The 12,724-nt window shown below is 46.1% G+C and overlaps 1 protein-coding gene across 7 annotated transcripts in view; it reads right to left on the reverse strand.

Annotated features, from left to right (window-relative positions):
• LOC116949636 (prolow-density lipoprotein receptor-related protein 1-like) overlaps positions 1–12,724 on the reverse strand; it is a 289,619-nt gene that overhangs the window by 134,326 nt on the left and 142,569 nt on the right. For all 7 annotated transcript variants that reach the window (XM_076069024.1, XM_032967210.2, XM_032967186.2 and 4 more), the window contains 3 exons: positions 10,895–11,057; positions 1,996–2,212; positions 1,283–1,469 (listed from right to left, as the gene is read on the reverse strand). In XM_076069024.1, the coding sequence (XP_075925139.1) occupies positions 1,283–1,469; positions 1,996–2,212; positions 10,895–11,057 (567 nt within the window). The remainder of the gene's footprint in view (positions 1–1,282; positions 1,470–1,995; positions 2,213–10,894; positions 11,058–12,724) is intronic.

Genomic DNA, 12,724 nt, shown 5'->3' on the forward strand with positions numbered 1-12,724 from the left:
TGGATAATATGGCACTTAGGAAAAAATTGCCCTCCTATACCATAAATCATAAACGATGCTTTACCGCTTAAGACACTTATTGTGTGGATTTTAAACATGTGCACGTGTATATTACCAGTTTTTATGAAGGCTCATTGTAAATCTAAATATTGTTATAAATTTAAAGAATATGTGTATTCCTGCTGAATAACGATAGGAGAATATTCTAGTTAATTTGTTTACCTTTCTTCAGTAGTCGTGATGCGTATGTCCTTTATAGTATACAGTACCTTGATGTATGGTTACGATGTTAGGCAATTTGCAAGCGAAAATTATATCGATTGCATGAATATAGTCGGGAAGTACACGATGGCAAGTAAATACATCTCTGTTTAAATGTGCAAAGAGAAAATGCCACTTGCAACAAAGAACCGTGTTTCAGGAGTAAACAAAGTACTCGTTGCACCAGAATTGCAAAATGAAGTCTCGTCCAATGGTACGCACTGAGCTCCTCCTTAATTATTCACGTTAAAATATTTCACTTCTTTACCCAGGAGAGCCTCGCCGCGTCTCAAGGCTCATTTTCAGGAGGGTCCTGACAAATTAAGGGGCAATGTCGCCGCTGTGTGTCATCCCAATGGAATTATTTGCAGGTAATATTTCGGAATTTGGATGTTTGGGCTAATACCAGTTGCAAAGTTTTTTTTTTAAGCCCATGCTCTTACCCTACAAATCACGAGAAACCATACCAAAAACTCAGGCCATACTTCCACCCTGCATCTGAAAGACGCCATGCGACCCGATTATGCGCAACCCTTGCCAAGCCGCACCCTTGCCCCCCCAGTTGCCAGAACATTGCTCCCTGGACAGAAGATCCCTTCACTCTGCTGTCCGGATATGGCACTGCCTCCCTGAACACATTCACGGTGAAATCAACGATTCTGGTCTTCAGGCCTTCAAATGCCGAGCACATGGACATATTCTAACTTCACCACACGACTTGTAGGGACTGAAAAACTAGATTTTTTTAGAAATGCTTTTTGGCGTGCAAGCTTGTTGTCCTTTCCCCCGCACCTCCGATAAGCACGGTCGGCTACGCACGGCGCAAAATAAGTTGAACGTACATAACACACACACACTAAATCGGTTTAACCGCCACTTGCTTGTGATTCGCTCGCACACACAGGGCACGCGCGATGGCCGGCGTCACAAGCGGGGCAACGATGGCGGGGTGCCACACGGTGGCGGATGGTGGCCGGTGGCGGTGGTGGTGGCCGGGGGTGTTGGTGGTGGCAGCACTCACCGGTGGGCTGCTTGCTGCTGTGGTGCACGAAGACGGCGCCGACTCGCGCCGTGTGAGCCAGCACCTGCACCTCGCTGCTGTTGAAGCGGTCCACGCGAACCAGGGACATGTGCTCGCTTGCGCTGTACTTGATGCTGATCCCGTAGATGTAGTTTTCAAAGATGGTCAGGCCAAACAGGCGATCAACCTGGGAGAGGTAGAGGGGAGTGGGCGATGCCGGTGGGTCTCGGTGCAGTGGCGAAGGGAGAATGACTGTCTTGGGTAACTAAGCGAAAACGTGAAGGCGCTCGCTATCGCCACAGCGGAAACACCAGTGGTTAATGCGACCTTCATAATGCACTGCTGTAGATGCTTTCTGGAAAAATAAAACAATGCAAATGTCTGTAACATCATGAATACTCTGAAAGTTTAGAGGATTGCCTTCATCAACTTCAAGATTATGTCTCCACACAGACAATAAATACATCCTGATTTGTGTTTAGTGGGAACTGCATCACGCACAATTATAAGCGGAACTGAAGTAAAGTCAAGAAATGGCAACCAAATCACGTGTTTTTCTTTCTTTTTTCCCCCCGCCGCAGCATGCCGAGAAAAAGCCGACCGTTCGTTCCTGCGTGTGAACTAGGCCTCGGTTGCGTGACGTCGGGCGCGGGAGAAACCCGCGGTGGCGTGAGGCGCGAGAGAGCGGCGCCCGCCACTGCGGGCAGACCTACGTGGCGGCAGACGATGTGCCTCTTGCGGCCCTCGTAGTCGACCGCCTCCACGTAGTCGAAGCTGATGTCTGCCCAGTAGACGAGGTGGGCGATCACGTCGAGCGTAATGGCCTGTGGGTACGTTATCTTGCTGTACACCAGCTTCGTGCAGTTGCCCCCATCCATATCGCACCGCTCGATCCTGCTGTTCCTCCCAAAGATCGTGAAGAAAATGTTCCTGCAGGGGATGACGCAAAGGGGGAGGAAGCCGCTGAGGAACACGGTCATGTCGTATGTATATAGTTGTTTTTGTTTCATACCATATATAGCCAACCGTACTCATCAGAAGTGCAGGGGAATGACAGCAGAAAAAGCAGTTCTAAAGATACGGGTTGTCAATCGAGATTTAAAATTGCATCGCGCCAGTGGCTTCCTAATTACAGAAGGAAGAGCGCTCCAGACGGCCGCAGAAGCGCATGTGAAAGCACGCGATGCGGTGACCATCTTTGTTCGATGGTCACCCAAAAGCCAATGTGAGGATGACCAAAGTTCGCGTGATGTTTGTTGTCCGTCCCCCACACCTCCGATTAGCATGGTTGGCTACGTACGGTGCGAAAAAACGTCAACATACATACAGGTTCCGTGGCTGTAAGGCTGATAAAACAGGTAGCTCCGATCGGTATTGGGCGCTGGGGTGCCTAACTCCAGCCCCCTCTACTGCTCCATCTCACAAAGGTCCTTGAAAAGAGAAAGAGGCAATCGGCAGGGAAGGCACTAGTGACGTTACCAGGACACTGTTAAACAATAGCAGTTGAATGGATGAACCGTAAGCTCTAACGTTGGATAGGCGACTTTTTTCTCATTTTTGAGATGCTTTTAAATTATGCATTAAAATGTGTATATCTCTAACCCCTGTGTGTGCTGGCATCACATGACTGTCAGCACCAGACTAACTGCATTAGTAATCATTTCTTTTCATGTTGCCGAGCAGAAAAACCCCAAAATGCTTTCAAAGGAGTTATTTAAAATGAAAGTAAAACATCTGTGTGCTCGAAGGAGCTTGAAGTATTTATCATCTTCAGACGGCAAGCCAAAGCCAGAGATGGAAATTACACATTGCTATGCCAGGCGGACCACAGTGGGAAATTTAATGTTATCAAGATGGAAATTTTCTACAAGCTGAGACCAAGACAAATTGTGAACATCAAAGGCAGTTTGTCTTCGGCAGCCTTAACCGTGCAGCACGAGCCCACACTGCCGAAACTTTTTTCCTGCGAGCCCTCGCAGCGGTTGCCAATGTTTGTCGCTTCGCATTTGTGCCACGCGTGTTCACCGCCACGCGTGTTCACCGCCACGCGTGTTCACCGCCGGGCGTGTTCACCGTCGCGCGTGTTCACCGCCGGGCGTGTTCACCGCCACGCGTGTTCACCGCCGGGCGTGTTCACCGCCACGCGTGTTCACCGCCGGGCGTGTTCACCGCCACTCCCTATCGTTGGCACTGTGGGGCTGTTCTGCTCGTTGACGTCGTCAAGGGCGCAATTTTCATCACCCTCAACCGGCGCCGTCCGACAATTCTCCTGCACAGAGATTCCAGGGTCGCTCGACTCGATTCGAGCGAATGCACGGGGCTTGTTGGTGAGATTCTTTGCACTCGAGTGAAGTCACCACGAGGAGTGAGCCGCCAAGTTTGAAAGCTAACGTAATAACTGCGAAGGCATCCATTCATTACATTAGGCAGGCTATTGCCCATGTGAAATAAATTGTTATGAAAATCAATAATAAGAGGTATTTGTAAGTGAAATTATAGTGTTATATGTGTTTACTGAACCATAATACAGGGTATGTACTTCTCCCTGAAACTACATTCAAGGATTATGCGAAGCCAAGTTAGCACTTATTATCAATACATTTGTTTCAAGTTGGTTCGATGTACTAAAATCAAGCTCCTCACAACAATAACCGCAGCTCCTAGCAAATATAAGAGACTTACTGCATGAAACACCTCAGGTTTGGTGACAACATAGCCATTATAACAAGCATTTGAAATGAACTCCTCGAATGGATTGTAGAATTTAATCAAGAAGGCTAAACCAAGAAGGCTCAAAATGAACATGCGTGCAACACAATCGTCACGTGCAACATTCCCAGCTTCAGAATACAATTATTGTTGGAGGACCGTGAATGGAAGATGCAAGGCAATATGGATGATATACGGATGGCAAATCTTGAAGGTGGATTGGGATCGAAATTATGAAAAATGTGGCTAGTGAGGGCAGCATGATGCACTTTGTTAAAATAGTGATTGTTGACATTGAATAACAACCTCGATGCACATATCGAATAACCTTTTCGATCGATGCATATTAGCAGTGGTATGCATTGTTATTTTGGAATGCATGCAACATTTCCATTGTCGTACGCGATTCTGGTTGTTTATTAATGATCATTTTTCTTACCATTGAATATCACTGCTTTCATTCTACGTAGTCCCTGCAAACCCTCCCTTCCCGTGTAACAGGCTCAGCCGTTTTGGCCAAATTACACCAATGAAAAAGAGCGTTTTAGCTCAATGGGTATTACCTGAAAGGAACTGACTGACGGACTCGCGATGCCACATCGACTGGAAATCGTGGATGCGAACAAAGAGAATGAGGCAAAGGTTGAAAACTGTGCAAAGAAGCATGGAGATGGTGCACGTTAGCAATTACAATGAATGGCAGGAAGGTAATCACGTGGAGTGGGGAATAAGTGTAAATTGGAGATATCCTATTTAGTTTTAAAGTAAGTGGGCCTTTGGGCTCTGGACAAATCACGAGAAGCCATAGTGGTGATGGAACAGCATAATAAGGTTTTTTTTTTGGTTCGACTGTGTAAATATTAATGTGCTATTAACCCACCACCACCACCCTACATAGCCAACTAGTAAGAAAGAAGTCTTCTTCACAATTCCGGCAAATCGCCTGATGAAGCTGGTTGTAATCGCCAGCGAAGCGTCACGGTACTCAAATTGTAAATGTTGTAGAGGTTTGTTACTTAAACAAAACGCGCCAATTCGTTACTACTTCAGCGCACCGGTGTGTTGCCGAGTAAGCCCACAACGTTTACAATTTCAGTACGACGTTTCTCTGTTGACTACAACCAGCTTCATCAGGCGAGTTGCCATAATTGTGCAGAAGACTTCTTACTTACTCCTGGGGTGCGTCGGTATGGTGGTGGGTTAACGACGCATTTATATTTACGCGATCTAACGACAACAAAAAACCTCTATGATGGGTAAGGTTGTTCGCGAAAGCCTCCTACGTGTTAAACTGCTGTGACGGCAGCCAAAGGAACGTGTCCCAACAAGAACGTTTCCAGTGTGTCCAACGAGATCAGCACGTGCTGCAGGAGTGAGGTGGATCATTTGCATCGCAGGACTGTGGAGGATACCGTTGGCATGGAGAGGTCTTCCTCCAGCAGCGTAGAGATCATGATTGCTGACGATGAGGCGAGACTTCTACGCCAACATGTTTTAGCACTGTATTATTTTAGCACCGTATGCAAAGCCCAGAGTGAATGCCAGGAGACATCAATAATTACTGATGTGATTTGGAAGAGCCCTTGATTGCTGCTTGAGTGGCAATTGTGGCCAAGGTTGGTGGACTCAGTGAAAAATATAACGTAGAGAAAAGGGACTCAATCGTTATCAATTTGCAGCGCAAGCCTCCTTTCTTGCAATGGGATCTTCACTTTGTTCTGAATAACGGTCCCTGACTAATAATGAGCAATGTTTTTTTTTTCTCCCACTGCCATGAGTCCTTGGAATGAAAAACTTGGCTAGCATCACCTTACGAAGTGAGTGGAGTGCGTATATGGCAATTAAAATGTTCCTTTGATGACAATCACTTAAATAAATAAAAAATAACTACATTAAACCAGACAATGATTTGTGACGGTTGTGCACTCCACGACAATGAATAGCGTAATAAAAAATAATTTTCACGGAATAAAACATTGGACCTATAAATAACACACCCTGTTGTGTGCTCTGCCTTGAGACAGCTGCTGGCAGGTTATAGTGAACTCACAACGACTATGAAGAGAAAAGAAAACCAAAAGTCTAGTGCTGAAATATTCAAAAGTCAAAGTCGTTTCTTTCTCGAATGACCACGGGGTCATTGCGTGTCTCATTTTTGACAGCCCTGAACCAGTGGCAGAAATTCCACATTCATATGGCGGGGTGTTGGTTGCTCCACAGGGCCAATCACTGTCGACTTCCCCTACTATGTGGAATTGTTATCAGTGGGATGATGTTGCCAAGTAAACCATCGCATTGCGAGCCTGCTCGCTCTACTGCTGACCGGCTGGGATAATGGCCATAAATAAGCACCGGCAATTAACTCAGTCACAAAGGAAATCACATTTACAATCACCGTGCATTGGAACCTGAGCACTGCCTTATTCGTATTGACATCCTTTATGGCGATGATTGAGATAATTTTTGCGAAAATGTCCAATTGCCTCACAGTCCATCTCTCATCACCAGCCGTCACCAATCCACCGCTAGATGGGAGCCTTCCCAAGCCGTTGCCATCTCTCATTGTCTTGCGATACGTCAATCTATGAAGCACCTGCACATCAGCTGATTGTATCGTTCCATCTCAGCGGTGAACACCCTCTGTGGCGTGTGCCTTCGCTTGGCCGTGCCGCTGCATCATCATCATCAATCTCGACCCTCTGCAATCAACCCTTCAAGCGACGTATCCCTCCCCAAACCCACTTACTTTGATTAACAATCAATATGACGTCTGTAACTGGCATACGTTCTCTAATCCACGAGTTCCTCCCCTCTGTCTCTCGGTGCAATTCTGCGCATGCACCCCTTTCAAGCTTCTTTTGCGCACTTTTCAGCGGTCTTTGTACGCGTTGCGCGCATGCTGAACTTTTTTCACACCGTAGCCAACCGTGCTAATCGGAGGTGCGCGGAACGGTACGCTGATTAAACATTTTCCTTCTGTAGCAGATTGGTGTGATTTTGTTTTATTTCAAGTATATTTTCCCCAGGGTACTCGAACCCCCCCCCCGCCCCACTCTCGCGTGCGTATTCTGTTCTGCATGAACAGGTGCAAATTATCCCCGCTGGTTTTCAAGATGACCACTTTCACCACCACCCCCCCCCCCCCCTATTCTGCAAAAGATGATGAAGGTGGCTGTGTCCTATACAATGACAGGGTGCAACGTCCCGGCGCATCGCTGCGTACGTGCACAAACGTGGCTCTTTTGTGTTACACAATGTAACAATCCCTGCAGTGCAGGTTCGGCAAAATGTTGGGATTGTGGTCCGGGGTATGGAGACCGAACGGATTTATTCATTTTAATTATTTTTCTCCGCGATTATTTTTTCTTGCTACGTGACAAATTTATTCTCGTTATTTATGTATTTCGATTTGCTAAGTAGTTGGGTTTTATTTTTGTATGTTTTTGTACGGAACTGGATAATTGATGTGCAGCGTTGTGGGATGCAATTGCATGAATAACGCTCTATGAAATTAAATTATTACTATGTACAGTGAGGGAAAAAAGTATTTGATCCCCTGCTGATTTTGTACGTTTGCCCACTGACAAAGAAATGATCAGTCTATAATTTTAATGGTAGGTTTATTTGAACAGTGAGAGACAGAATAACAACAAAAAAATCCAGAAAAACGCATGTCAAAAATGTTATAAATTGATTTGCATTTTAATGAGGGAAATAAGTATTTGACCCCCTCTCAATCAGAAAGATTTCTGGCTCCCAGGTGTCTTTTATACAGATAACGAGCTGAGATTAGGAGCACATTCTTAAAGGGAGTGCTCCTAATCTCAGCTCATTACACCTGTCCACAGAAGCAATCAAACAATCAATCAGATTCCAAACTCTCCATCATGGCCAAGACCAAAGAGCTCTCCAAGGATGTCAGGGACAAGATTGTAGACCTACACAAGGCTGGAATGGGCTACAAGACCATTGCCAAGCAGCTTGGTGAGAAGGTGACAACAGTTGGTGCGATTATTCGCAAATGGAAGAAACACAAAAGAACTGTCAATCTCCCTCGGCCTGGGGCTCCATGCAAGATCTCACCTCGTGGAGTTGCAATGATCATGAGAACGGTGAGGAATCAGCCCAGAGCTGCACAGGAGGATCTTGTCAATGATCTCAAAGCAGCTGGGACCATAGTCACCAAGAAAACAATTGGTAACACACTACGCCGTGAAGGACTGAAATCCTGCAGCGCCCGCATGGTCCCCCTGCTCAAGAAAGCACATATACATGCCCGTCTGAAGTTTGCCAATGAACATCTGAATGATTCAGAGGACAACTGGGTGAAAGTGTTGTGGTCAGATGAGACCAAAATGGAGCTCTTTGGTATCAACTCAACTCGCCGTGTTTGGAGGAGGAGGAGGAATGCTGCCTATGACCCCAAGAACACCATCCCCACCGTCAAACATGGAGGTGGAAACATTATGCTTTGGGGGTGTTTTTCTGCTAAGGGGACAGGACAACTTCACCGCATCAAAGGGACGATGGACGGGACCGTATACCATCAAATCTTAGGTGAGAACCTCCTTTCCTCAGCCAGGGCATTGAAAATGGGTCGTGGACGGCCAAGGAAACAAAGGAGTGGCTCAAGAAGAAGCACATTAAGATCCTGGAGTGGCCTAGCCAGTCTCCACACCTTAATCCCATAGAAAATCTGTGGAGGGAGCTGAAGGTTCGAGTTGCCAAACGTCAGCCTCGAAACCTTAATGACTTGGAGAAGATCTGCAAAGAGGAGTGGGACAAAAATCCCTCCTGAGATGTGTGCAAACCTGGTGACCAACTACAAGACACGTCTGAACTCTGTGATTGCCAACAAGGGTTTTGCCACCAAGTACTAAGTCATGTTTTGCAGAGGGGTCAAATACTTATTTCCCTCATTAAAATGCAAATTAATTTATAACATTTTTGACATGCGTTTTTCTGGATTTTCTTGTTATTCTGTCTTTCACTGTTCAAATAAACCTACCATTAAAATTTTAGACTGATCATTTCTTTGTCAGTGGGAAAACGTACAAAATCAGCAGGGGATCAAATACTTTTTTCCCTCACTGTATATCTATATATGGCACATGATGAATGCTAGGAGAAATATAATAAATATATATAAATTGAGAATGTATCTGAAATAAAGTGAAATCATATCGGTTTGGTGAATTCCCTCCTCTGCTCTGAACACAACCGTTGATGAGGGATACGAGAATACGTTTATCACGGGCACCTTCACAATGGCACGTCTTGTCAAATAAGAACCCCACCGTATTTATTCAGGTTGTTGTTTTTTTGTGTTTGGGAGTCGCTCAAAGTAACCGTCGAGTGATCTGCGCAGTCAATCATAGATTCAACTTGCAAGAAAATCAGCATATATTTTTTTGTCCGGTTGGTTTAACACGTGAACTGTTTCTGACTTTAGATTATAAAGCAATACATTAAAGTCTTTGCCTGAGGGGTGAGACCGTGAGGACTGGCACTCTCAATGACCTTATGTACGTAGGTTGCCTTCCTGGCTCTGCAAACGCGGACCATGACGGCGACCAAACTCTGCAAATCTGCACTATACTTGGCCACTTCATGAACCCCATTGTCAAACCCAAGAAACCTTCGACATCCATCGAATTGCCTTTCGACTATCCCAAGAACAAGAATAGTAATAGGCGACAGAGCCTTTGCCTTTGGAACGGCATTGTTTCCTCCCTTAACACCGTGAATCCTCCTTCACAAAACACATCCTGAAGCAGAAGTTTTGTGCTGGGTACAACTGCATTTGCGAATGTGATTTATAACGTTTCATCGAGAGTTGAATGTTAAAGTGCAATTTTATTGAGGGACTGTGTGGCCTTGTTTTGGTGTGGTCTGGCACTGTTCTTACTGTTGTTTTGCTGCCTTGCTCAAGCTTGGGAATTGGTGTACTTTTGCAATTTGACAAATTGCCCGATGATGCTGGATGTAATTACCAGCGAAACGTCGTACTCAAAATTGTAAATGATGTTGATTCACTCTTCAACACACCGGTGGGCTAAAGTAGTGAACTATTTGTCTTTTGTCAACGTGACACTTTTTTGCTGATTGGCCATGTCGGGTGGTGGAGGGTTACGACACATTTATAAATAACGCGATCTAACCCAAAAACCTTTCTCATGAACTTATCTAGCTTACGTATTAAACTTAGTGATCTGCTTAAATTCTATAGTTTGCACTCCAATAATTTTTTTGTAATGTTTGGTGTTATAACTTTCTGACTCACCTCTGCCGGACATCTGTGAAAAATAGCTTCATAGCTCATCGGACTTCTTCAGGATAAATAAAGATTCTGATTCTCACTCCCACTAACAGATTCCGATTCTCACTCCCACTATGCACGTTGCCTGCTAACGTGGAACATCAAGTCCTTTCGCTTTGTATTAAAACACAAGTCGCTTTCGCAGAAGCCATCCTGACATAATCTATAAAATAAGAATGTAATTTTGTTTCACAAAAGCACAACAGGGCTGCCTCTGGGTGCTGAACGAGCTGCCGTTACTAGCTAGTGCAGGGGCGTGCAGGCCGTTGTAGTTGGTTGTCGGGACCGTTGCTGCACCTTATGCCGCATGGGCTGCTGTTTCTAATCGTGACATTTTCTGCCGTTCCATTAACGTAGATAAGTGGCACGAGGGCTGGTGCCACTGGTAGTTCAAAAGGCCGCTGCTGTAGATAGTGGGGTGCACGCAGGTAGGGCTGTTGCAGCAGCTCGCGGTGGGAGAAATGAAGCCCCAGTTTGTTGTCCTTCCCCCCCCGCATCCACGACCAGCACGGTTGGCTACGTACGGTGCCACAGAAGTTTAACAACAAACGTGCACACACGGCGCCGCGCTGTCCTTCGCTCACCCTGAAATGGGATCGAGTGCCAGCGACCTGATGGCCTCGGACCCCAGATCCAGCAGCTTGACGCAGAACGCGCCCGACGCGTCGCACACAACGATGTGGTTGTAGCTTTCGTCCAACAGGTAGAGGTTTCCCGTCAGCCAGTCGATGCGGATCTCCTTCACACCTGCGGGGCGAGGAGAGCGGACGCGCGACACCAATTCGCGAATCCTGAACCGCGGCCGCGATCGATGGCTCCGCGCGATGCTCCGCGCACGCGTGCTCGGGCCTGGATGCGTCATTGCGCGTTGCAGGCACAGTGCGGATAAGAGCGCCATGACCGTGCCCTCTTCTGCCCTGGCCGCACCCTTTGCCCATGTGGATGTATTCTGAATGCTAAAATATTGGGAGCAGAGGTTGTCAAATTAACGGCAACTAAGAGAATTGAAAGGCTAATTTGAAATATCTGATTCTGCTCAAGTAGCACTGGAAAATGTCTGTGTTAAATGTCTTTTTAATTTCGTTTAATATGCAACTGAATTACCTTGATTACACAAGAGTATGGATTACTTTAGAGGTTTGCCAGGATGGCCTGGAAATTACAGTATATCTTTATGTAAGGGTCTACGTAATGTCTCTTCAACTCTTCCAGAAGTTTCAATGCGTTATAAATGCTCGTAGTTAAACGCAGATTAATAGTCTGCAAATTAGTCTGTGTGGCAGGCTTCTGACTAATAAAATTAGACATTACTAAATATGTGAGTACATAATGCTGCAACTTAAGCACGTTTTTAATTCAAAAGAATGCAACTGCGTTTGAACAATTTGCGTGTTGTAAAGAAGATGATTTACAGCACAAATTAATCCACCAAATGGGGCCCACTTGATTCTTGTGAAAATGTTACGTGTTCGAGCGGCAGTTAACTACTACACTCGAAACACAAGCGTTTAGCATTCACAATTCAAATGCAGGAAACGGCTCATTGCAAGTAACACGGAGTAATTCAGTGCTGTTCTGAAAGCCAATGTATTTCAAATGAGGAATACAGCATTCATCACTTTTGTAATATATCTGTAATGTTCCATTTCACTCGGACAACTTTTGTCTTTCTTCGAACACCGCTTTATTTACAACTCTCCGCATGTCCTCAATATTCCACAGTATCCATGTCGCCACGGCTCGCTCGCCGTGCGTCACTCGACTCGCTCGCCACCTTTGTCTCTCCACTCTCCACTATCACTGCGCTCTTTCCACTGCGAGCTACTTCGTCTCTGCTCTCCGCTATCACCGACGCTATGCTCTCTCCACTGCTAGCTGCTTCTCTTCTTCAGCTCCGCTATTGTTACGCTCTCTCTACTGCTAGCTCTGTCTCCAAACTCCGTCTCCAAACTCTGTCTCAAACTCTGTCTCCAACTCTCCAACCAACCAACTCCCCAACGAACTCCGTCTTCCCCTTCGTCTCCTCAGCTGCTCCACGTCTTGCCTCGTCCAGCCCCCAACTCCAACTCCCCACACCCGACTCCAACTCCCGACCTTATCCCCGCTCTCATTACACCCCAATTAATTAACCCGCGTCTCAACGGCACTCCGCGTGCCCGTGCACCTGTTACCTCGTCAGACTTCAAGACGCCACTCCAGCCTTGACAACAACACCAACCAATCACAGCCATCCTTGGCTCCCCCAGCTTAATTGCCCTAACATAACCTGTACTGTATTTGTCTTCGCTACAGGCTGACCCAACATGACCCGTAATGACTTTGCCTTCGCAACAGGCTGACCCAAAATAAGCCGTACTGTCTTTGTTTCCATGCAATCGCACTGTTTGCACTACGCACCTTCACACTCCACTACA

Source organism: Petromyzon marinus, chromosome 2, assembly GCF_048934315.1.
Source record: "Petromyzon marinus isolate PM22_M1 ecotype Great Lakes invasive population chromosome 2, UKy_Petmar_22M1.pri1.0, whole genome shotgun sequence".
NCBI classification, from domain to species: domain Eukaryota; kingdom Metazoa; phylum Chordata; class Hyperoartia; order Petromyzontiformes; family Petromyzontidae; genus Petromyzon; species Petromyzon marinus.